Source organism: Scatophagus argus, chromosome 9, assembly GCF_020382885.2.
Source record: "Scatophagus argus isolate fScaArg1 chromosome 9, fScaArg1.pri, whole genome shotgun sequence".
In the NCBI taxonomy this organism is placed as follows: Eukaryota; Metazoa; Chordata; class Actinopteri; family Scatophagidae; genus Scatophagus; species Scatophagus argus.
In genome coordinates this window covers 8123750-8150571 of record NC_058501.1, presented here as the reverse complement: position 1 = coordinate 8150571, position 26822 = coordinate 8123750, and the positions used below count along the sequence as shown (strand labels likewise).

Below are 26822 nucleotides of genomic sequence, written 5' to 3'. Positions count from 1 at the left end.
GGGAGAGAGAGAGAGAAAGTAAATGGTACAGCAGTCTTGCATGGTCAGCTGACATTTCTTCCTGTAGCTATTATTGACCTGCTCAACCTGTTTGTTTCTCATTCGCAGAAATCCAACTTGTAAACCAAGAAGGTAAAATGTCCACATTCTTTCTGGTGCTTTGTTTTAAACCTCCCATCTGGCTCAAGTGGGAGGATGGAGTGAGACAGAGAGGTGAACAGAGTGGACACAGTCTCTTCACTGTTTATTAAGACACTGCCAGTAAATGCATGTCAGACTAACAGAGAAGGTGTCAGGGCATCTGACAATAAACAGGATTCATTTTTAAAGGAGTACCATCGTATTCTTCAAATAAGGAAGCTGTGTGCAAAGCTGTTGTGGAGTTTCCTGTTCATTTGCGGTTAGTGATAGTAATCTACATACTTTTTTCTCTAAATTTAATGTTTTTCTGTTTTAATCCCTGAGAAACAAAATAGTGTGAAACGGCGACTGTGTGTTTCTCAGAAGCATGTTGGCTGTGTCACTGTAATGTCACATTGGTAAATGTCACAATTATTAGCACGAAATAAAAAGATACTGTCAGACTCTTTTGTTGCTAAATTCAAGTTTGATATGTGAAAACTCAAGATTTTGTTTGTGACCAATATTCATTCATAGGTAATAATACTTGATTCAGTAGAGGTTTTGAGAAGTGCAGGAGGACTTTCAGAATTACTTCATAAACATTAAATCTTTTTTATTAATTTAATGAAATCAATTTTATGGCTTATATACTGCTTTTATTTCATACTGATGGTGTGGTGTGCATTTGGTTTCAAATATTTCTAAAGATAGATATGTCTTGTGAAAGATATGTTAGTTCTTTCTTTGTTTGTATCTGTATCTAAAATACTGTTCAGTGTTGTAAATAACTTCTGCTTTTTAAAACCCAAGAAATCTTGAAGTATGGCATGTGTTGTTTTTTGTATTGCTCTATGAAACGTAAAGTTACATTGTTCAAAGATTTGCAGATTATCCTATGGACTAAGGCAGACTGAGAGGAGGAAAAAATGGAGAAGAGGAGGAAGGTTTCTCAGAAGTGCTGGCTGCTGCTGGCTCTGCTCCAAATCACCACACCTTCCTCAGGTAACTAACCACATCTTTGACTTCAAAATATTTTATTTATGTAAGTATGCTTAAAGGTCATCAACAGGTGAATAAAGAAATCACTGCAGGTAATGAACTAACTATAGTATGAGGATCCCATTGTCCGAGTGATCACCTCAGCAGACAGCAGAAGGCCTCACTCTGACCTCAGTCAGTGTTTGCAGTCCAGATGTCCAAAAGATCCTCCAGAAAAGCTTCCAGTCATTAGAACATTCACATGAAGACAGTGGAGGAACTTTGCTTAGGGTCACATGTAAGGTCCATTTGGCATTCACTTTATGATTAACAATACACCACAAGGATGAATGGACATTTGCTTGTGTACATAACAGCAACTCAACCATTATCTGAGTGATGCTGAGCACAGTGTGCTGTGCAAGATCAGACCCCATGATGTGCAGTCTGTTTGGCCACCGTACATTTTATGGAGCGTGTGCTTGGTTCATTAACTGATCTCCTAAGTTTCTGATCACTCCAAACTTCTTGTGAACAAATGTACTACAAATTAATTCACTGTAATTATTAGTGATTTTGTCCAATTATTTCTACTTATTGCTCTCTCCTCATTACCTCTCCCACACACTAACTGTTCCAGCTCAAAACAACGCCACCACCACCACCACCTCTAGCTCAACAATGAACCCTGCACATCTCAGTTACCTCACGCGACCAGCTGATGTAACAGTGGCTGTGGGAGAACCTGCAGTGTTTCGCTGTGGAGTACCTGAAGCTTCACCAAACCTCACATTCACTTTCTACGGGAGTCACGGCAACTACAGCCTCACCTGCCCTTACAGCCACATGGAAGACATCCCCCAGGTGAGGTGCCCCCCCCCTCCTCCAGTCGTACATGTGTCATTTTGAATCTACCTCCTGTACCTGAAATACACACATGTTTAGAAGTAGTTAAAGCATAAAGACATATTTAAATGTGAGGAGATTGTGAACAACTGAATGCCATTTCCTTCGGTGGCATGTTGTCTATCCATTCACTCATTATCTCTACCTGCTTAACCTGTGCAGACTGGTTCAAAGGGTGGCAACCATATCCTTGCTCACATCACATTTAAATTCTTTTTTAATCTCTTGTTCTCTCTTCCCTCACCTTTTATCTGAATTGTTCTTCATTTCCTTTCCTTGTCTCTCTCTCCACAGGCTCTTTATGGAAGTTGCGAAATGAAGAAAGGAGAGTCACTGGCTGTGTTGACCCTCAGGGGAACTTCCTTCTCCGACAACAGCACAAGAGTCGTATGTCAGCAGTCAAAGAATCCTGATGCACCTGCTGCCGTCCTACATGTTTATGGTAAAGACAAGAGTTTTTTTTCACATTGCTAAAGGGACATTTCATCCCCAAATCAAATATACATATTTTCCATCTATCTTTGGTAAAATTCAACTGCAAGGTCTTTTTCCATGACCCTGTTACTCAAGATAATCCGCAATGTGAGCAGTTTCACATCGGAACTATTTTCTTGTCACCAGGCTGAAGGAAGTGTTCATCTCCTCATGGATGAGGGGCTAGCTAACTAAGCTAAGTGAGCTAACTAACATGTCAGCGTTACATCCACCCCTGTCATGAGCACAAGCCCCCCATCCATGGGTAGATGCACTTTTCTGTCTGTGCAGTGACACAGTGTAGTTCAGTACAAAGAAAACACAAGGTCTGTGGATTACCTTGGGTCATTGCTGAGTTCATCTTGAATCTAATTAAAACTACAAACATTACTCACAGAGATAGACTGTAAGAGCAAAAGCTTTTGTTTCTTTTTTACCTTTCACCTCTTCAGTCTCTTTATTTCCTTTTTTTTTTTTATTTTGCTTTCCTCACTGTTATGATTACTCTTAGATAACGGCAACAGCTTTTCCATTCTCATTGGCTGTGTCATCGGGGGTTTCTTTGGCGTGCTGTTGGTGGCTGCTTTATCATATGCCATGCTGCAGAGATCTGAGACACTCCAGAAATGCTTCAGTAAGTACACCAGAGCTCAGCTCAGTAGCGTAAAATCTAATACATTTATATAAAAAATTAACAAGTAATGTGTGTTTTTGTCCTCTCAGGGGGAGAAGACACAGAGGATGATATGACCACAATAGTCACAAAGGACTAAAAGGAGACAGAAAGCTAGGTGTTGCTGATGTTGCTTCTCAGAACATATCCAATACTGTGCTCCACTCTTCTCCATCTGACTCAGAACGGAAACAGAAATGAACTCTTTAATCCTTTGACCAGTCTGAGTGAAGTGAAACTGGACTGAATGCTGGAGATGATGACGACGTCTGAAATATTTGAGTCAGAATCCGGTCTCACCCTTGCTATCCTCACTTCCTTATTTGGCTCAGTAATTGGACCATAGACACATTAGTCATAGCCTACAGTGTATTATATGGTGTTGAGCATTTGAAACTATGCAAACACACAAATCATTAAGTCAGGTCACTTTGTGCAGGGTCATATGCCAGTGTGTGCTGCCTTTAAGGTATATATATGATATACAAAATCTGCTATTGTCTTCTCTAATGTGGCTAAAACAATCCAGTGTGTGTGTGTGTGTGTGTGTGTGTGTGTGTGTGTGGGTGGAGGTGTATTCCTGTTTACACAGTCACACTGTGAGGACCCAGCTTATTCTCGTCTTACTGACAAAATGCAAGTCCCCACAATGTAAATCATTAAATATTAGAATGAGGACTTGCTTTAATGTTACATTGAGGTTAGGGTTAGGTTAAGGTAAGGGTTGGTTCAGAAATGTTAAATTAATTTCTTGTCCACATGTAGTAAACAATTAACAATGTAAGTGTTTCTGGAGGCGTAAGTAGTCACTGTTATGGTGTTATGAAAGTGCTGAGTAACAGGCCACAAAAAGATCGCCTGCAGACTCACAGCAGTAAAATGAGGAATAGAGTTGACTAAAGTGTTGACTTCTGTGTTGGCACATTTGTTTTACAGCATACAATAAACCAACAAACTACAAAATACTCCTAATTTATGTTTCTATCAGAACATGTTTTTGTCAAATTATTCATTTAAAACAGTAAAAAGGAAAATGTCCATCCATTATTTGAGGATTTAGGCAGTGAAGTGGGTTTGCTGACATAATGTTGTCATGCGAAGTATTGAAATAAATTGTCCAGATGCTTTTGATGTCTTTACGCAGTCATTGTCTTTGCATAAAGCCAAAGTACAGTAGCTCTATAGTTACCAAAGACATTTGTTTTCATGCCGTTGTTGATGTTTGCTGTTTATGTATTCAGTTGGCTTTTGATTGTATGATTACAATGATTACACTTCCCTTGCAGACTCTTGTTTTATGTTGGATCTAATTTTCTTCCTGCCTATGAGTCTTTCAAGCAAAATCCACTTGATGTCGCTGTGAGGCCCATGAACAAATGAAAGTTATGTGGGTGTGCCTTTGAATCACTCCAATCCCAGATGACTGCATGTCACAAGAGAGGAAAAAATGCAAAATGCACCTTCATCATTACATCATCATGTCGCCAGCTTCAATCTTTTTCATGTTTATGTTGACCTCAGGTACATGGAAATTTAACAAAAGCGGCTCCCTAAATGAGCCTTTACTGTCTTTTTTCTGCACTCATTCACCCATGCACTACATTTTGAGATGCAGTGCTCTTAGCAGATTCTTTTAAGACACTGCCATGTTAGAAACACTGTCACACTGCACCAGCTGTCCTTTCCTCACACTCAAACCCAGCATCCAGCTGGTTCTGAAAGGTTGTTGTCTGCCAGTTGTCATGTTAGATATGGTCTGGTAAACTGCTTTTTAATTCAGCACTTGAAAGTTTACTTCTGTATCCTGTCATTTTTAGAGCCAGCATGTCCTTTGCATTATCACCCACATGGTGCTGCTGCCTGATGATGTTGATGCGGTGCTGTTACTCTACAGGCTTTCATGAAAACAACTTGGTTTGTTAATTTGGTTAGTTATTAAGTGGGCTTGCTGCAATTTCTGCAATATGCAACATTGTGTGAAATGAACACAGCTTTGGTGAGGCATTTTGCTTCCCCCTGGTGGTGAACTCCTTATACTTTTTGTCTGTCAATAGAAAGACCTCCACAGTCTTTTGGTGCTGCTGTCCTTCTACGTTCTGTTATTTTATTGGTGGTATATGCCCCAAAGTAACAAAACAGCAGGAGTGGCTACCAAATATAAGTGTTTCTATGTGTCAGAAGAAATTTCTTTGTCTTACAGTGGCCCCCCAACACACCCTTGCAAACAGACTAATCTTTGTCAACTTAACAACATCTATACAGCATTGAAAGACATATGTAAGTACACAGAACATGATCAAATATACGCTGCCAGCAGCACAGAAGACAGGAAACTGTTTCCAAGGAACAATACAAACGCTTACATTCTAGCTAAATTTCCAACACCACTTACAGATAGACTTCGGTAACTGTATGAGTCAGCAACCATGACAACATGTTCAGAACTTTTCATTGTTCTCTGAAAAAAGTGCCTGTTTTTGTGCGTGCTTATCGTATCACTTGGCAGCCTTTCCTCTAAATGCAAATGCACAATATCTACATTAAAATTCGATTAACTGAGCTCTAATACAAGCTGGTTTTTGACTGCTTTTGAGTGTGGTCTTCATTCTCCTAACTGGGTGTTGTGACACCTGAGAGAGCCGCATGGACAGCCAACAAGACACGCACACACACACACACACACACACACACACACACACACAGGGTGGTCAGCAGGAGAGGATTCTGCCTCGTCCTTTAGTTGATACAACAGAGGCAGTATGGAGCAACGTGTTGACTCAGCTGTTCAGCTACACCTCGGTTCGCTCCATGATAGGATTCATATTCTGGAGCCTGTTCTCTTCACATATTCTCCACTAGTCTAACAATGATCAGCACACACTGCAATTGGCTACATGTTTGCATGGCAAAGAATCAAATAAATGTGTTGTATTTATGGCAAGTGATGTTTGCTGTTGTCTCAATGATCATCTCTTTAGCTATCGTCAGGGGAAAAGATCTATGTTGAGTTTTTAAATAATTTTTTTTTGGTTCCATATATTTTTTGTGAGCGACTGGATCTCTCTCCCTGCTCTGTAAGCTAACCTGTTCTTAGACCTTTAGTTTTGCTGTTTATGGACAAACACACTGAATACCACCATAACAGAGACACATGAGCTGCCATGTGTGCGTATGTGTGTGTGTGTGTGTGTGTGTGTGTGTATCCACTGATAACCTACATTGTTCTGTGTGTGTTCTCAAGATGACCTTAAACTGATAATGAAGCATTTTACCTTGTTACACCTATAAATACCTGAAGAATTCCAGGTTAAACTACTACATTTCAAGTTAAATAGTAACAAGCTGATCACCTCGAGTCAAATTAGGAGTCGAGCCCATAATGGACTTCACAGCTTTTAGAGTCCTTTTAACTGACCTACAACTAACCTCTAATGGTTCCCACATTCATGGGCAACTAATGAGACAAAACTAGAGGAACATCGGAGGTCTCCTTTTATGTTGTGAAGCATTGACCTATTTGAGGTAGAACCATATAGACTCTCTTCTTTCAAAACCTGTTTAGTCAGATCTTTGTTTCCTGAGACTTTTCCTCTACAAGTCTAAACTAGCTTTTGGCAGTGATCTGTCATCCTGCTGTAAAAAAAATGTGAGCTGTTTTCATTACAAAGCTAATATAATTGTTACATTTTAAACAGGCTTTAATCTCAATTTTACATGTTGAACAGATAGTGCTCTGTAGTGGGGAGGAAAATAATATTGTAATTTTCATCGTTATATTACACTTTGGGGGGGGGGGGCACTGTGTGACGCTCACCTGTTCACATTCTTGCATACCTGCTTTCCTGCTTTCCTCTCTGTAATGTCGGCCTACGTGGCCTCAGTGGGCACAAAGAGAACACGAACAACACAAAGAGCAGTGTATCCATAGACACATTCAAAATCAATCAAAGGTCATTTAGATAGGCATTTAGATATTCATCATAATAATTGGATTTTGTGTGAAGACTAATGCCATAAAACTGAGAGAAGTTAGTGAATAATTAAGTGGGAGTGAGTAAGTCCATAAACTTTCTTTTCTCACTCTCTCTCAGCCTTGTCATCGCTAGATGCCCCTCTCTCAGTTGTCAAATTGTTGTATTATCACTTACACACACACACAAACACACACACACATACACATACAAACCTTGATCTGCAGTATATCTTGTGTATGTGTGTGTGCTCACAGTATTATCATTCGTCAAGAGGCTGATGCATGCCACAGCTTTTTCAATGTGTGACAGGAAGAGGTATAAATAGTAACAGCTGCACATGCACATCACTGTGGCACATGCATCTACTCACATATTTGTGCAGACATGTATATATGTGGGAAAAACCGTACTGAGAACAAACAAGCAGCAACTTCCCATTTAAAAAGACTCCTTTCATGCATGGTTGTGAGTGTGAATCAGTCCTGACAGTCAAGAAAAATCCTTCCCCCTTGCTGTAGTTTAGTAGAATAGGAAAATAACAGTTAACCATAAGATCAACATAATACAATCTGTTGCACTGACAGGGGAGCACTGGGAGACACCTGGGATACCTGGCAGAGCCACAGAGAGTAGAGCTACAACAATGAAGAACACAAAACACGCATGCACACACACACACACACACACAGAGAGAGAGAGAGAGAGAGAGAGAGAGAGAGAGTGAGTCCTCCCCTCTTGACACAGATTATTTATTTCCCACATCCCCTTTACATCCAAAATATTTCATAGATTTCCTTTACAAGGGGGTTCATATTAATAAAATCTATTTATACAAATGTAAAGCAAATTTCAATCACAATAATTCTGAAAAAACAATGTAAATAATACAAACATATGAAATAATAATACATTTTGTTACTTGTTACTGTACTACTGCAGCTCATTATTATCAGGATGTCCAAATTACTCTATTGGTAGCCTGCAGCTGATCCAGAACACAGCAGCTAGAGTTTTGACAGGAATCAGCAAAAGGGATCATATCTCCCCTGTCTTAGCTTAGGATAGTTCTTCCTTGTGAGCCGGGTCCTGCTCAAGGTTTCTTCCTGTGAAAAAGGGAGTTTTTACTTGCTGCTGTCTGCTTGCTCAGGGGTTCAGGCTCTGGGTTGCTGTAAAGCATCTAGAGACAATTTTGATTGTATTTGTTATATAAATAAAAAAAATGAAAATTGAACGGAATAAAATTAAACAGGGGTTATATATAAGTTCACCTTTCCTATTATTCACCCTGTAAATAAATGTTTCAGCTTGTCTCATGGAAGTCATATTGAATAACACCACCAGCTGTTCACTTCACTGAAGTTTGTTTTGCTGTATCTGTAAGGTTGAGATGATCTGATTCATCTAATAGTTGTCTTTTTTCTTCATATTTTCCATGACTGATATTTCCTCTGATTTTGCTACTTTGATATTTTACTTAAAGTTTACAGTGTGAACGCTTCAGTGATTATCACTGGTGAGTCACATGATCATAAGCAGTGTAAAGCAGACTTTTACTTAATATGCTAATGTACTACTTATTAGTATTTATATGAACATTTGAATATCTGTGTTAGTATAAAAATGAGAGTACAGTAAGTGTGCAGTGTATTAAATATATGAAATTAAAAATTACAAATAATTTTCAAACCGCCACGCCCAGACGCACAGGTTGATGTTTATGAAATAACACAGTCACTGCTCTCCTGTACATACGTAAACACGTCACCGCTAACCATCACACATTAACAGTGGAGACGTGCACACACTGATGTTTATATCCCAAACAAAGAGGAGGAGCAAGTGTTACTTTTTCAAGTAAAATAGAAAATACACACTTTTGACCAGGCAGTGTCTTGGAACATTCGCACACACTCCTCTGCTCCTGAACCGTCAGCACAGGTAAGCACAGGTACTGTATGGTGGAGCAAGACAGCATGGAAATCGGGAGTCAAGGTCACCTTTCTGTGAACATGTTACTTGTCAGGGCTGTTATTCATGTGTACTACTTATGCTGGAGGCTTTAATATGAGAGAAGAATGTTTTGCAGTATCAAACACCGAATGGATATGTGTGGTCGGGTGGAGGGAAATTTGACCAATTTTCTGCAAGATGAGATTTAAAATTGGAGATTTGAAGAGAAATATAAACAAACTGTATTGCAAATGTGCCTAATAGTGAATTTTATGTTGTTTCATGTATATAGGGGCTTCTGTCTATATTTTATAATCCATGTATAATCCTGTATGATGATGTGTGATGCAAAATTGGATTGAAGTTTAAGAACATTTAAGAAGCCCAGCACTGCAGTGATTCTTTAACAAAGGAGTGAAAAGCAGTGCATGTTGACAGAGCATCGTCCTGATGTGAAGGACACTGAGCTGTAACGTCCACATCAGAGCGGGGAAAGCCTCATCCTTTTACAAAATCACTTTGAACCCGAGCAGAAAAAGTCTGTTGTCTGCTGTGCCAACTGACAAGCAAGACACATTTTAAGACATGAGACTTTAAAGATAAGACATGTTCTCAGTTTGACCTTGACTAATGTCATGCTATCTGATAGCTGCAATGACACTTTTTGACGGAGGATAGTGGTCAAGATTGAAGATAAGTGAACAAAAACTGCATGATGAAGATGAGTTTATGTGTTATCTTTGTTTTCACTTGATGTCCCTTTCTTGAAAAACTGGTGCAAACTGTGTATCTCTGCAAGACGTTACATGCAGGCGGTAGTGTTAAAAAATGACCTGTTAATGGAAAACTAAACTGAGTCAATGGGATCCAGAGCAAAAGAGAACAAAAGGAGTGAATTCATAAAATGCAGTGACTCTAACCATCATGGTGGTCCTGTGGTGTCCAAGGCCAGTTAGAGGTTACAGTGAGGTCGATGAAAAGTCCATGTGCATGCCTAGTTTTCAAATACACTTGTGTGTGCATTTTAAATATCCAACAAAACATATTTTTACTCATGGCACTAGTCACTAGCACAAGAAGGCCATTACAGTAAGTGATCTGAATATTATAGTGAGCTAAATGCTTTTAAAAAGGTTTAAAGAACCGACTGCTGGCTGATCTGTGATGACCATGCATTCGACAACTTAACAATAATACTGGACATGCATTTCTATTTTGAAATGCGTATTAAAAAACTCAGTAACATCTGAAAAGCTGTATATTTCCTCAAAAGACATGAACTTCATAAAATCGGCAAAAAATTCAGATGCTCATATGAAGTTGACAATCAGGGAAAGAAAATCACGGATTGGGAAAATATCGTTAGGTGCTAGAAAGAACATGATAGTGTTTGGCAAGTTTGGGAAGTCTGAGTGGAGACTGGAGGAAAGTTGTCAGGAAACCTGCTGGGTTCTGTCCCAAGACAAAAAATGATCCGCTGTTTACTCTCCAAACACCCAGAATGCATCCCTGCTGACGAGACACTGACCTCTCACACACCAAGGACGTTCTTCCTGGGGAGAGGGACAAGTGTGTGCTTTGTTGCTCATGTGCATGTGTGTGAGAAACAAGAAGAAAATGTGGGGAAAATTCTAGACCCTCACTTCATTCTCTCATGCAACCCTGTTCTGTCTCCTCTGTCTTCATGCACCTCTCGTTCTATCTGACTCTTAGATCTGCTGAAGATGGGACATATCACTGTTGTGGCTGTTCTCGCAGGTAAAGAAAAAAACAGACAGTTTGCACATGTGCAAAATACATCATTTCATACAGTTGGTGTCTTGCAAAAACAGAGTTTAATCAGGAGACAAGTTTGCTTTAAAGCAGATTACAGTGCCTACAAAACTTTCCAGATCATACTCACCCTCAAACTGGCAGCAGTTGACAAAATATACCAGATGTTTTGTTTCCAAGAGAATTTCTGAGTTCACTTCTTGACCCTATGAACACTGAACTTGTTTTTAAAGAAAAAAATCTATTTTTATTCATGCATGGTGAGACCTTACCATAGCAGAGCACTGACTGTATGCATGAAAGGCAACTCTCACATGACCAAATAACCTTTTATTTGTCTGACTTTCTTGCAGTGCTCTTCAGCCTTTTCATGGGAACTGAAGCAAGTAAGACCAAAACTCCACTCTCACCCAATCGTGTTCTGAGACTGGTTTGTTGAGAAGGGGGAAATCAAGCACACTATGTCCTCTTGCCTCCCTAACAATGGGCCTGATGAACCCACTTCCTTAAACAATAATTGTTTTTCTGCATTGCTGAATAAGTTTGCAGTGTGAAATGAAGGCCATTAAAGTTTAGACTGAAACACAAAAACTCTGCTCATTTCCAACTCATTTCATCATCCATTTTATCAGAATGAGCAAGTTGAAGTGAGTCCACTATCATGATGTGTAAATGTTTGAAATTTGACACTAATTTCTCTTTTCCACTCTCCTCCTCCTCTTCTTGTGTTTGGTCTGCAGATCCATTTGTTTACAGTAAGTACAGACGTTCTTATCTCCTAATTCTTATAGTCTACTACACACGCTTTATTATCTCCCCCATTTGTACAGACTATAAAAAGATTATCAGAGTATCATGTATTCAGTTATTGCAACATCCATATGCTTGATGACAAAAGCAATGACCACAAATGGAATTATTAAAAGACATTACATAAAAAAAAAATCTGCTGTGCAAAATATTCTTTCAAAAATACTGATGTTGGCTTTGGAGCTGAATTTTTTTCTCGGTCAGGTGCACCAGGATCCTCTTAACTTCTATCACTTCTGTCTGACAGACTATGACAGGCTACGGATTGGAGGCCTGATCTGTGCCTCCTTGTTGGTGGCTGGAGGAATTGGCGTTATACTTTGTAAGTGCTGAAAGCACACAGATAAATGAGTCAGCGTGCTAAACCTGTGGAGAGAATTGAGTTTCAAATAGAAGACGTTAGTGTACTGAAATGTGTGTAACCTCAGTAACACATCCTGCTTTGCTTTTGCAGATAACAGGTGCTCCAGGAAGAACAAGTATGTTTTTCTCTTATTTCTCTTGTGTAATGTGTGTGTGTGTATTTATGCCTGAATTTTAACATGCAACTTGCACCCCCCCCCCCCCACACACACACACCACACTTCTTATTGTCTTCTTTTATTGTCTCTCCGTTTTTCCTCACCAACTGCCTCTCCTCTCGTACCTCGCAGAAAAGCAGAAGATAACAGCAGTGAAATCTAATATGCCTGACAAACCAGTTTCGACCAGTAGAAGAGCAGGCATGCAAATGGGTGGAGAGACTGGGTGCATGGAGGGGGGGTTGATGGAAACACACCAGCTCAGGTGATTATACCTGCACAGACCAGGTGGAAAAAGATTCCATTCATTCAAAAAAAAAAAAAAAAAAGTGAAGCTGTGAAAACAGCCTCATACATTCACATTTCATGATTAACATGAAATAAAATAAGCCCCCTTCAAGTTTTCTTATTTTCAAAATGTATCTGAGTCTGTCAAGATGTCCTTTATATTCATTTATATTAACAAAGATGTTTCTCCCTGTAACGTTTAACCTTCACAATATACTGTGTAGTCTGTCTCTTATATGTTGCTTACTTTGGTCATTACTATAGTGCTGTGTATAGTTGCTGGAGTGGTGCGTTATTAGATTATTCTATCAATGTGGTCAACCATCTCAATATTGTAAAGATTAGAAAACAGCTGTTGTGTTTTGGTGTACGCATTCAAAATCAAAATAAATGTCATTATGCTAAATCAAATTTTAATATTTCAGTGCTTTATTCACAGCTATATGACTTTTAATGTCCTTAACTTTTATTAGAAAGTGCAGTTATTGAACTTCTAGAGTTTCCGTTATCTTACTACATTTATAATTGTTGTTGTACATTATGTTACATTATTACTCTGCCTTTTCAATGCTGCCGTTTCGTTGTTTTGTACCTCTAATAGCCCATAACTTAAATCCACCCACCGAAGAAGCCTCAACTTCACAAATTTCGATATCGTCGTTCCCGTCAAGCGAACATTTATGCTCTCCTCCTCCTCTTGACTCCATGTCCTGACTCTGGATCAGCTTCCACGCCCCGCTCCTCTCTAACCGTCCGCTCTTCAGCCGCCAGCCGGGACCGCAGAAACCGACCCGGGATCAGGATTCACTGAATCCTCTTAAACTCAGCCCCCTTTTCCAAAACCAAGCCAACTTGTTGAGTGTCTCAGTGAAGACGGTTGGGTGTTGGCGCATTGAGTAGGAAAAACTCTTCAGTTGTGAGTGAGATTCGCCAGCTTGTGAGAAATTTCCTCGTTTTTGTCGCTGCTAAATACAACGTGTCAGAGGTAAGTGTTGAACAAAAGAAACTTATATTTCACAGAAGATTGTCTCCTTAAGCGGCCTTTTATTTGGTTAAATTTGTTTATGGAGTCCAAGTTTTTCCATGTGAACACATTTTTAGGCAACTGAAGCACAGTGTAGCTAACTGCTGTTAAACAATGACATTTTTACCAGGTTTGCTTGCGATGTAAAACTTAATGTTTTTTATTAACTGGCTAATTCACTTAAAAACTCAAAAATGCTCCGGTAAAAATCTAATGTTTTAGTCCTATAATGTTATTTTATTAGAAAAAAGTCCAACATTCTTTAATATGTGAAAGTACCACATACAATATGTCATGAGTTCATAATGTCATCCGGCTGACATTTGTCCTCGAGCCCACCAGTACCAGAAAATGGTAGGGCACGCGCCCACGGGCCAACTTGCGTACCGGCTGTGATAGTTTTCCTTCACGCGCTTTCAGCACCTCAGCGCGTGTTCCAGTCAGTTGGTTTTTGGAAAAATGCACTGTAGGCTCAAAGAGGACTACATGTGTCTGTGTTTACATTTGACCTTAGCTTCTTCCATTAATAAAACATCACTGGATAGCAGAGTGGATAATTAAAGAGTCACAGGACAAGTTATTCAAAGAAATTAGAAGCTGGAGACCTGTTATTCCTGAAGCACACAGCAGCAGTGAAGACATCCCCCTTAGGGATTTTTTCAATATTGCAATGCTTCACTGAACACATACTGTAAGCTGGTGTGTGTGTGTGTGTGTGTGTGTGTGTGTAAAGACCAGTTGATAAGAGCAGTGGTGATATCAGTTTGCTACTATGTGGCTCAAGGACAGATTGGGACAAGGACAGATAGGAGATGTCAAATTCTGCTGTGTGAAATGTACAACTGAACCGAAGAAAGGACCGCAAACTATTGATGATTTGTTGGACTTACCAAGTTAACCATTTCGGCTGGTTACAAAAAAAACTTGTTTGTGGTAACAATTAATTGATTATCAAATTGTCATCCACCATTTTTGGATTGATTCGTCATTGACTAATTCTTTCGACATGAAAACATTTTGCAATGTTTATGGAGCACATTACGGTGATTGGAAAAGTGCTAAAACAATGGATACGCATAAACAGCTGTGTTGTTTTGTTTGTTTTTACCTTATCATGTGTGCTTCTGTAGCTGAACCAGAAGCCAAAGGTTAACATCAGGTTTTAGACTTTACTCTGCAGAATTATGGAGCAAGTGCTAATGTCACAACAAAATTTGGCCTCTTGCAACAAGCTGATGTGTCCTCTGTGTATGTGTGTGTGTATGTGTATGTGTGTGTGTATGTGTGTGTATGTGTGTGTGTGTGGGGGGGGGGGGGGGACGACACATCAGTAAGTGGACTGAACAGGACATCTTGAGGAAAATGGGGGCTCCAAAAAACTAAATCACACCAGCAGAAGTCCTCATCATAATAAAATTCTGACTGCTAATACATGATGTGGATTGATTATATCTGGCACATTAAGCAAAAAGGCTTTTTTTCTTTGCATGGTTTGTATACTGACAGGTATACAAACAACAGGTCATACATTTGTTTATACTCAACCAATATTCCCAAATATATTGTTGGTTGCTTTATTCTTCTGATTTACTGTGGAAATGGTTTGAAAAGGCTAACAAATATGGATGTATTTCCCTGCAGCATGATCTGTACTTGGTGACAAAAATAGACAACATTTTTAAATGACAAAACAGCCTTATAAGGTCAGGGCCCAGATGTTGTCTCAGTAGGAAAACTGTCTGCGTAGTATAATTGACTGGCAGTGTCAGACTGGCAGTAGAGTCACACATCCACCTCACCAGCTTGTCAGACTGCAGAACATCTACTGTATGTTGCCTTTGACAGATTGAAATGCTCCTGAGTGCTACTCATATGAACACACAGAGAGATTACAGAGGTTAAAGGGTGAGAGTGAGAGAGAGAGAGAGGGTGAACTGAGGTGGACACAGACAGAGTTGTCTTTCCTCTCTCGGGTGAAACAGACTTAGCTCGCCGTCCTCATGTCTCCTCACATGACCACGATTCTTAAAAAAGAAAAAACAAGAGCGAGGGAGGAAAACAGTAGACAGAGGTTGAGGAGAGAAAGGCGAGACAAACTTACTCCTCATCTTTCTTCAAATCACTTTGGTGGCTTGCAAACACAAATTTAGAAACCTCAACGAGAGGACATTGATTTTATACTGGGGATGTGACTGTGACCTTCAGTGCGTTTCCCTGTGTAACCGCAAAGCTTTTATCCACAGCTCAGCAGACACACAGCTAATCATTTCTGTTCTGTCAGCCAGTGCGGATTTGTTTATTTACAGCTCATAGCAATGTTAGAACAATTTAATACAAAGCTGTGAGCATCTCAGAGGCACACTGCTATTAAAATGCTTTGCACAGTATATCATATAGTAAATATGTATAAAGTAGATTTATGTATGGAAGGTGAGAAGAAATGAGGGAAAAGTGCTCCATCCTTCTAAATTATGAGTGCAGAGCGAGCAGCGTGCTGTCTGTTGCTAGCCGCTCACTGCTGGTCTTGTGGTTACCATGTGTGAGTCATGGCTCTAGTATGCTCCACGCCCTCTTACTCTCCGTCTGTCTCTTTGTGTCCTGTCTTATTCCCTCTCTTTCCCTTTCTTCATGAGTGAACTGACTCCACTGATTCCCCACCCTCCTCCTTATTATCTTGGTTATTTTTCCATGTTAAACAGTAATGGAGTCTGCACTTCTGTAACATCTGTCGAAACTCATCTGTGGTCAGAAGCAGTTAGCTGTTATCGCTCAGCTATTTACCAGTCGCAGAGACATAGGAGTCTACTTTTTAGTATTTCAAGAATCAATCTGAGGTCATGTGCTCTACCAGTCACATTTCTATAGAAACACCATGTACAGTAGTGGTCATAAAGTGATAGATTCCTTGGTGCACTGGTAAAGTGAAGGGAGGAACAAGTTAAGCTAACACTCTCCTTTGTGTTTGTGTGTGTGTCTCATGAAGGATGTGCTGCACGCTGGAATCCAGTGCTGCTAATTTAGGAATTAAAAATGTCACTGAGAATAGGCAGCTGTCTTTGTAGTGAAGTATAGGAACACGTGCACACATACACGTACACACACACACACCAGGGTCCAGCATTCAAAGGGGTGGCTGGAAAAATAGAAACAGGAACTAAATGACACATACATGCTGTGCACAGTACATTTCGAAACACTCACAGTCACGTGCATGCAAAACAGGAAGCACAAATTGAAACTCTGGTTTTTGGGTGAAGTAAAAAAGTAGCACTAAGATGACATAAAGTGTCCAATCATACCAACACACTGCGTAGTTTGATTGATGAGTAGGGTATGTTTTTCATCCAAATGTGCAATTTATCTTATATGACCACGTGACCCTGAACAGGATACGCAGTTATGAATGGATGGGAAACATTGAGCAGTTGTAGTGAAATACTTTGCTTCTTTTTCAGTATTTTTAAAAGACAAATTGTATTCAAAACACTTGACTGTGCATGTTTGTGTGTGTTTATGCATATGACTTGGTGGCTTTTTTATATACTTCTGCCTCAGCCCAGGACCATGGAGCTAAACTGATTTGCTTTTGTTGTGCTCACAGCAGTAAAAAAACACTATTTAAATTTGTCCCATTACTGTTATGCCACATAATTTACAGATTTCCTTTTTTATTTGAACCTCTTGCTAGATCATAAATAGTCTTTTTAAAAACTTTTCATGGCAAAGTTAGGATATTTAAACTTAAAAAGTGGTGGGTGGGTCCCTGGCTGACTGATACGTATCTGTATTTAAGAGTTACAACTCCTTTGACAGCCCTGTAGCCTATTGCGTAACGTTACTGCTGTATAATAGAAGACGAGGAAGAGGAGTGGAATGGGAAAGAGAAGATGAGTGTGTGAGTGTGGCATTGAGCCTGGAAGGCCTGTGCTCCAAGGAGTTTGTATTTGAAGGGATAAATAAGTGGAAAAGACTTAACAAAAGGAGAGGACAGGGGATGGGTGAAGGAGCAAGGACGTGTAGAAGTGTGTCAGAAAAGGGAAGAAGTATAGGAGAGTTTTGAAGAGGCTGGACAGGACTGGCAAGGAAACAGCAGCTCAACAAAAGTGAAGAGCAGTGTGAAACAGTGGCTTTAAACAAACAGGCTATTCTTAAAGATTGTCATCTAAGTGTGAAGGAGTATCATACAGAGAAGACAGAATGAAAGAAGCAGAGGGTGCAGAGACACAGTAAGAGACAGTCCTAAAGGCTGGAAGAAATAGAGATGGAGCAAGAGCTGAAAACAAAAACACGAGGGACAGTCGGGGACAGGCAGGGTGGTGTGATCGAGCCAGCACAGAAAGCTCTTTATCGCTGGACCAGGCGGAGCTGGAGACGGGACTCTGCGGGGAATTTGTACTCAGGGCAAAATAAACTCCACTTTACGTGAGTTGAGTCTTCAGAAATTCTTTGGATATATTTTTAGCTTTCTTCAGTGTCAGCCATTGACGTATGTGAAAATGTTCAATGTGTTTCCACTTCTTCCAGCTGTACAAAAGTTAAGCTAAAATATCCCGGACACGAGTGCTGCCATTTTGCACTGCTGATGTCATTCGACGCCAGAGTCTGCGCAGTAGTGTTCAGGTGGTTGTTGTCACCCATACACCTGCCTGACCCCATCACCATCAGTGAGTCAGTCATGACCAGTAAACAGCCACCCGCTTTGTTTGCAAAATGACCAAAATGTGTGAGCCTTGATAGCCTGCCATCCCTCTCCATCTTTAGACGCTGTCCCATTTGGACCCAGACCTATAACCAAGACAGTACTGTGAATTATTCTTCTCTTACAGATGGTTGTAAATCATCTCATGAAAATCAAATCTATTTATCGTGACAAACAACACGAGATCAGCTGCTGATTCGCTGCAATTCTATCTGATTTTTGTTTGTTTTTCAAAAGTCGTGCATAGAGTGAAATAGTAATTAAATTAGTTGAAACAATTAGTTGATCAATTGAACAACAGAAAATTAATCTGAAGCTATTTTTGATAATCTACTAATATTTAAAGCAAAAATACCAAACGTGCTGGCTGTGCTGCCTCTACAGAATGAGGATTTGTTCCTCCGCTGTGACTTTGTCTGACACACCTCCAGCACTCAGCTCCTGCCTCCACCTTACACTAACATTTGCTTTAGAAAATGATCTTCAAACAGGAACAGGGAGGAGCCTCCTCTTTTATACTCTCCTGCTTTCTGTGCCCCACCATTTCATACGCTCCTTTACTCTTCTCACTTTTCACTTTGTAATACTCTCTGTGGCCTACTCTCTGTCCCTGTCCTTCTCTCTCCTCTTTCTGTCTGTGCCCTCCATCTCTCCCTCCTCACTCTCCTCTCAGTGTATCGTTCTCCCAAGGTAAACCTTTCTCTAGTGGTCGTTGGCCCGTTTCCCATCCTTTGCATTCCCTGTGCCTCGCCTCGGGTTGCTGTGGAGAAGCACCAGGAGAGAAGCACTCATCCTGCTCTTCTCTTTTTCCCTTTCTGCCAACCTTCAAATACCAACAGCAGAGGAGAGAGACACATTGTTTTACTTTCATCCTCCTTCTTTGGGATCTCTGAAACTCAAAGGTCACTGTTGTTTGTGTCTCCTTATGAACACTTTACAAACGAAACCACTTAATGTTAGGAGCTGAATCTGCACTCTAACATCTTTAAAGTTTACGTAAGTAATAAACTTTCAATAATAATAATGATCAGATGCAAAAATATCAAACAGAAAAATATCAAATATCAAAAATATCATACTGCTGTACAAGAATTCAGACTAGTTCAATAGGCAAATTAATTTGACTGACACTCCCATAGGATCACCTCTTAGATACAGTCAGTCAGCGCAGTGTGAACTTGATGTCATCCACTCACTGCCAGTTTGGAAAATTCACACGTGTGTTTGCGCCTCGCTGTGGAACCCTCAGCGTGAAAGTACACTAAGTGGAAAATCACTGCTGTGTTTTTTAAGGTGTGTCTCCTCAGAGTGCACACGTTACCTTAGCGTGGCAGCTAACAGTGTGGACACAGAGCAACTTAGACTGTGTGTGGGATGCAGTTGCTGCTGTGAGGAAACCTACAGCTGATACATGTGAGCTTATTGTAAATCATGACTCAGTGTCAGGAGAGAACTCTGACTGGAAGTTTTTAAGACAGGAGAGCTTTTGTCAGGTTTTAATAAGTAGCAGGAATTGGGAGAATAAAAATATCTCCTCTGTTTGATGAAAAGCTAACCATCTATACCGTAAAGTACACCGGGATTAAGATGAAAATGACGGTACAGACAGGAATGGCTTTGAAAGGGTCAGTACATGGATTTTTTCATTAACAGGTGAAATCTCATTTTAAAGACAAAAAAGAAAATCTGAACTTTTTCAGTGGCAGTAGCAGGTGACTACATGTGCACGGATGCATACATACTGTACATCACATATTACATACATGTTTCAATTCCTAACCTACATGTTAGGAATTGAAACGTAACAAGGAAACGAGAAAACGAAGATAGAAGCTTTGAAATGGCAACAGTATGATGCATTACCCAGAGAGATCTAGTTCTCCTGTCAGTGCTCCGTTAGAGCACTTTGTACCCATCATCAACGTTAGATCATGTTTCTGTGTGTGTCTGAGTGTTAAGGAGAGCAACAGAGACCACTTTATGCCTGTCTAAATGCGATCAGATTTCTTTGTGTGTGCGGTTGCATGTCCTGTATGAGTGAGGAGTTAGTTTCTGTGTCTTTATGTCCTCTCAGTGCCCCTCAGAAACACATAAAGGCCAACTGTTGCATCAGGTCTCTGTCCACTCAGTACAGTAATCAGCTCTCTAACATGCACCCATTTAAAATCTGATTATTTATGCCATTGGGACTGCAGATCATATTATTTACCCTATGGCAGTGTAACCAGAGCCATGTTCAAATAGCCAGTCACAGTACCACAGCTGGTACTTCACCTTTTCACATGTATTTACTTCCACAGGTAAACAGCCTCAAGCTCGAAGATGTCGAAGGTCTGCGCTTTGGTGTTGATGGCACGTGAGTAAAACTCTATAAGGTCTTTTCATTTGGTCTCAGTTTTTCTAAAAATAAATTCCAGAGAATGCCGTTAAAATAGTAACTTCATACTTCAAAAGTCAAAAAGAAAAGTCATTTCATTTTTGGATGTATCAATCAGTTTTAGTCAACTAGAGCGCCGCTAAACATAATTAATGTCACATCAGTGTCAGTAAGGACCTGTGAGCTCCACTTCCTCTTTACAGAGGACATCCTGGCTGAAGCTGTCTTCCATCAGCACATGGCTCAAGTATGTCATGTTTGTGACACTAAAATAACATATCGCAGTGAGGCACTGGATGAGAGGCCAGACAGATCATCTGTCCCTTCACTCTAGGTGTCAATCTAGGTGGACCTCTGATCGTGATCAACTGTAGAAATAAACTGTAAGAAAGTTAAAAAGAAAGTTCCTAAGGTGGCAGATGAAGTGCTCTGTAATCACAGTGCTGAAAAGGTGAAGGTAACAACATCCACAGTTCTGTGAGGAGGAAAGACGAGAGGATCAGGACAAGAAGAAAATAATCCATCTTATGTAACATTTTTAAACTGATCTTTCTGGTTTTTCAATAACCACAGCCGGGACTGAAGAGATTTCAAAGATGTGTTTCATTTGTTGTTATTGTTATTGTTATTATTACTTGTTATTTATTTGTTGGCACTGACAGTTTCATTTGTCAAAAATTCTACATAGGAGACATGGCATTTTACCTGTACGTCCTCAAAGGCACCAAGAAATAAAAAAAAGAAACTACCATAATATTAATGTAACCAATTTAAGTTATTTTAGTAATGAATTGTGTCTTATCTTTTCCAATGTCATCATGCCTAACAAACACACTGAGTGGGTCAAGCTGTGTTTCATTGTTGTTAAGTGTGTGTCTCTCCTTCTGAACTCCTGCAGTTGTGTCGCTGGTGTTTGCAGATGAACAGAGCCGTAAGTACGCTGCAGTAAATATTTTTAGAACCAGAAGAGTCAGATATTTTTTTCAGTTTTGGTTAGAAATGTGTGTCATGTATGAGAGGTATTGATTTGATGTCAGTCATGAGCGAGAGCATCAAACTAGGCCACGGTATTTACTCATCTCACTTTGTACTGTTGACTTTATGATGTCACTGTTTGACATCTGTAAGTCCTCATTTATCTGCTGTTCAACTGACCCTCTTCACATCTGTTCTTACAGCAGAAGATGACCCATTTACATTTGGTAATGCATCTTTTTATAACTTATTTTAATGTTCTTTTTTTTTGTCATTTTATCACAGTTTGCTCTAAATCACTTTTTGTATAATAATCGGCACTTGTTTCTCTTGTAGTTTTCATGTTTTTTTGTTAACTTTGACACATTTCTTTTCAAACTGTTAACATGGCCTTTCTGCAGACTACCACAGACTGCGTGTTGGAGGCCTGATTCTCGCTGCTGTCCTCTGTCTCATTGGCATCACCATACTACTCAGTAAGATCACCATCCTGCTCACACTTACATACAGAGTTATCCACACTTCGTCATAAGCCCCTTTTACACAGAGATTCTGCAATAATGCTATAAAGAAAACCTGTTTTTACACTGACGTTGCTTTGAACCAACATCAGTGTGTAATGTGACATATAACATATAACGTAGGCACCTGGCAGCGACGCTGCTTTCTAAAGGTGAACACATACGGAAAACTCGAGCCAAGTTGTTTTGCAAGCAGTGTGTTAGTGTGATCAGAAATACAGTAAAGGAGAAGTTAAAGAGACTATAGATGCTGTCGTTGGAGAAATTTGGTTCTCGTCAGACGATGCTCAAATACACAGAGACAGAAAGAAAGTCAGCGCTTCTTTTCTCTTGTTTCAGGTGGCCACTGCAGGTGCAAGTTTAACCAGAACAAGAGGTGAGCTTTCATGCACTTAAATGTGAAAACATTTGTGTACTTTCACATGAAACCAAACCACAAACACTTTTTAATTTTGCGTTGTAAAAGAAGTGTGCATTCTCTTACTTTCTCTTGTTGTCTTTGCAGAAGGAGGACAGGAAGCAATGCTCAGCAGATGCTCTCTGATCAAGGTAATGTTAGTTCATTCAGAGTTTGTCTAGAAGACTGTATGTGAAAGATTTACTCGTTTCCTTATAGGTTGCTGTAACTCAGTTCTACTAAAATATCTATTAACCCATATAGAAAGCTGAGAATGTAGTTGGGGTTTTAATATAAATTCACTTAAATTCAATTTATTTATATAGCGTCAAATCACAACAACAGTTGTCTCATGACTCTTTCCAATTAGAACAGGTCTAGACCAAACTCTTTAATTAGATTTTTTAGAGGGACCCAGCAAAACCCCCATGAGCACCCCCCCCCCCCACCCCCCACCGCACACACACACACACACACACACACACACACACACACACTATATGTACGTGTGTAGCAAGATACAGAGCTTCATATATTCAAGATTTCGTCACCCAGCTAACATCCTGCCAAGGTCTAAAGTTATATTTACTCAGTCCATCTGTTTCACTGTTAACAGCCTCATGTCTCACATACATGCACTCTGACACAGTATGGAAAGCTCCCATAGTGTTGGACTCAGATGCCACGGACCTCACTGGTCAACAGGTGGTGGAACTCTGGGTCTCTGGCAGGCGGAGAAAGAGCGAGATGAAGGGCAGCTCCTGTTTTATGCAATGGTGCAGTCATAAAAGGTGTTACGCACAAATCAAACGTGGTACAACTACAGTCAATTAAACAGTGTGAATGTGTAGATAAAGAATTTAGATTTTTCTCTCGTGAGGAGAACAGAAGTGTTTTATGACTTTTTCACAGCTCGAGCGCCGATGACACTGATGATGTCAGCTGGCACTGGAAAACTGAGCTAGTATGATTTGAACACCTTTGATGTACACAAAATACACAGGTGGCACATATGGAAAAACACTGTGTGTGGGTGTGTGGGTGTGTGTGTGGAGTACGTAAGCAGCTCAGAAGGGGCCCCACAGGGATATTCTGCACTGGCAATTTCCACTTGCACAGGCACACACACTCTGTCTTCCTCCTGCTCATTATGTGAGAATGATCCTCAGTGTATTAGTTCTTCACCTCTACTCTGTTCTGGTACTATAGTCAATACAGATTGACACAGAGGACTTAAATGTGGCCAAGTAGATGAATTGTTCTTTATGTTTGGAAAAATAAAAATGAAATCTAAATGTAATGTGCATGATGTCTCTGATCCCGTTTTCAAGCAGAAAGTGAATAAGTAAACTCTACTAAGCTCTTGTAAACTCAACCTTTCCATCTGTCTTTTGTTTGCAGGTCGTTCCTGTGACTGCTAGATGCCAAGCAGAACACACACACACACACACACACACACACACTGACTTCCTGAACCTGCAACCAACAGATAACGGAGAGGAGCAGCAGCAGGATTTCCACCAAGGGGCTTTTGTTTTATTGTTAGACAGCGAAAGAGAGTAGCCTGTGTGTTCCTGCTGTGGGTTGTGATGCTTTCTGCCTGATAACTGAGCTACTGATCTGCAGCCTGCACCTTCACACAAACACTCAGACCTACACACACTTTTACACCCAGTTTTTGTCACTTTCATTTCAGTCAGATGAGTTAATTTTTTTAGTTTTCTTTTTTTTTTTTTTGTATTTTGAGGCTGAAAAAGCTTCGACATGAAGAAACTGACATATCCAACCTTTTTGAGAGTTCCTTGTATGAATGCTTCATCATTTATCGTTGATAGTTTTGGTTGATTGACATGAAAGTGACTTCATACAATGGTAACACAAGCCTATTACCAAAAACTCCCTGTAAGTGTCCACATACTATAGGTCATGTCAGTGTCTCGCAGTACTTCTGTATGTGTACTGTAAACATTCATTTAGATGTTAGTCGCTTACTGTGACCAACCTAACCCATTGTCCATGCTTTCATGTCAAGTATATGAAATCCACGTAGTCGTGAGTGTTTTGAGCAGTGTTGATAATTCATGATAATCTGTTAATTCCCATGTTTAGCTTTATGGAGGAAAGTAGTGGATTGCACTGTTCAGAGATATATAAAAACTCTGTCATGTTTCTATAAAACAATTATTGAAACAGACTGTGAGTGGAATGTTATTTCTGTGTGTGTGTGTGTGTACAAATGTGTGTACAGAATTGGGGTGGGGGGCCAAGATCCACTAAAGTTTAAATTAGATTTTAACAAAAAGAGAGCATGAAACATGAAAATCTGCTCTTAAACTTATACTAATACTTACATATAAGACATTTTTTATTATTTGTTATATTTGCCGTTATCGCACGCACAGCTGAGTGTGCAGCACCTGCATTTCTCATAATGAAAATACGATATATGAAAATAGTCTATGAGAACTAGTAGAAATACTGACTTTTAAATGTAGTAGTTCAAGTGTTTCTGATTTTAGAGCTATACTGTAAAACTGGCGTCTTTCATATTAGTGGTGCTAACTATACCTTGCCATTGCAAAGCATGGGCTTTTGAATCTCAAGGAAATTCAATCGAATGCAACTGGACTTAGTTATTTGTCTTTGAAGACGTTTCACCTCTCATCCAAGAGGCTTCATCAGTTCATGCTCGCTTGACTAGGCTGGGACTAGTCCAACTAGCTGGTGTGGAGACCCAGGTATTTAACCTCTGTGGAGGCATTCACATGACCAGTGGTGTCATAGGCTCGTTTAGTGTCCCATTGTGACAAACGACAGTCGTTGAGAGACAGTCGTTGGGGATGGTAAAGTTGGTTTCGACTTCGTTACTGCTCTGTTGTGTTGTAACGACAGTCGTTAGAGTCACATGGGGTCCTTTGTGAATGGCAGTTTTCCTTAGAGGCTAAGTTGTGGAATCTCCTGGGAAGAGATGAAAGGGCAGCATTGTAAATTGACCAATTTACAAACCAATTTACAATGTGAATGCCTCCACAGAGGTTAAATACCTGGGTCTCCACACCAGCTAGTTGGACTAGTCCCAGCCTAGTCAAGCGAGCATGAACTGATGAAGCCTCTTGGATGAGAGGTGAAACGTCTTCAAAGACAAATAACTAAGTCCAGTTGCATTCGATTGAATTTCCTTGAGATAACCATGACCTGGATGAATGAGAATATTCACAGGCTCATGGGCTTTTGAAATTTATCCCTCTGTTTGGAATTTAGATGCATGTAAAACAAAACAAATTCAGAATAACTGATCTAGATGTTAACACCTACACAGGAGTTTTCAGTTAGCTGATCAGACCTCTGCTCAGGCTTATGAAGGAAATGCTGTGATCACCAGTCTGTGTTAGACTGAACACCTGAAAAGAACTTAATGAACATGGCATAATACAAATGTATTCAACCACTGTCTTAGGGAAAGAGTGCATGCAAACTTTGACTTATCTTTTGGCAGTGTTCCGGTGTAACTGTGCACAATACGTGAAGGCACCTGTGTGAGGGTATAGTGGAGCTTTAAAGGCCCTTTTCCCCCTGAAGTTTTTGTCATTTCACCTATAAAAACAGAAAAGTCAAGACAAGAACACGAAACAACTTGTGTGGGCGTACGAAAGCCTGACTGTAATTTGTGCCTGTGCCTCCATCTAGTGGTCAATGCTATATGTATCTATTTATTATCTAGCTAGCCCATGTGCCATATTACGCATTCCACAGAAAATTGATAGGCCTGAAGGTGGATATACACTGAGAGGAGAGAGTGGCACCAATGCACTGCATGACGTGAAGAAAGAGCAGCATAACCTGACTGATTGCTTGTCTATAAGGATTTTGGCCATACTTGGGGGGGTGTGATTGTGGACGACATGATCGTACGACTACAGAGTAACATTTTCCAGTTAACTTTGGCCTGAATTCTGGCCAACCTCGCGTCTTTTAGCCCCGCCTTCTTCATTTAGCTCACGATAATGAGGTCTGCAGCAGCGTCTAGTCAGTCATTGGAAGCCAGAGTAAGACCGGAAATTGTACTAATTTGCATTAAAATAAAAGTCAAAAAAATAGGAATAATAAGACTGAGCATGGAAATGCGTTGAAGCTACTTTGGAGCGTTTATTTATTTTTTCAGTGCTTGGTTCTGTTATATTTCAAATTCTATATATCAGTATCTGCAGTACCTTTCATCATTTTCATGCAGTAAATGCGTGCAATTTTTTTCCCCCTGGATATGTTTTAATATTTATTAGATTTAAATGTTCCCCAGCCACTGGTGTGTCACAAAGATCCCCTTGAACATAAGATAGTTGATCAAGTATTTTTGAGGTC

General features: G+C 40.0%; 2 protein-coding genes across 4 annotated transcripts; both read left to right on the top strand.

Annotated features, from left to right (window-relative positions):
- The first annotated feature begins 165 nt into the window (after nucleotides 1-165).
- Nucleotides 166-4433, top strand: LOC124065331. Of its 2 annotated transcripts, none has more exons than XM_046400606.1 (6): nucleotides 166-400; nucleotides 1011-1125; nucleotides 1742-1965; nucleotides 2302-2449; nucleotides 2993-3115; nucleotides 3205-4433. In XM_046400606.1, the coding sequence occupies exons 2-6, from the start codon at nucleotides 1050-1052 to the stop codon at nucleotides 3252-3254; spliced, it is 621 nt and encodes a 206-aa protein (XP_046256562.1). In that variant the 5' UTR covers nucleotides 166-400; nucleotides 1011-1049; the 3' UTR covers nucleotides 3255-4433. The 2 variants fall into 2 exon arrangements, with proteins under 2 accessions (XP_046256562.1, XP_046256564.1); XM_046400608.1 differs by having other exon boundaries at nucleotides 1003-1125.
- An 8774-nt stretch (nucleotides 4434-13207) lies between these two features.
- Nucleotides 13208-24657, top strand: LOC124064829 (phospholemman-like). 2 transcript variants are annotated; one of them, XM_046399633.1, is made up of 8 exons: nucleotides 13208-13455; nucleotides 20494-20549; nucleotides 21469-21501; nucleotides 21752-21772; nucleotides 21947-22021; nucleotides 22406-22442; nucleotides 22572-22615; nucleotides 23865-24657. In XM_046399633.1, the coding sequence occupies exons 2-8, from the start codon at nucleotides 20516-20518 to the stop codon at nucleotides 23882-23884; spliced, it is 264 nt and encodes an 87-aa protein (XP_046255589.1). In that variant the 5' UTR covers nucleotides 13208-13455; nucleotides 20494-20515; the 3' UTR covers nucleotides 23885-24657. The 2 variants fall into 2 exon arrangements, with proteins under 2 accessions (XP_046255589.1, XP_046255588.1); XM_046399632.1 differs by having other exon boundaries at nucleotides 13220-13455; nucleotides 21749-21772.
- Nucleotides 24658-26822: the final 2165 nt, after the last annotated feature.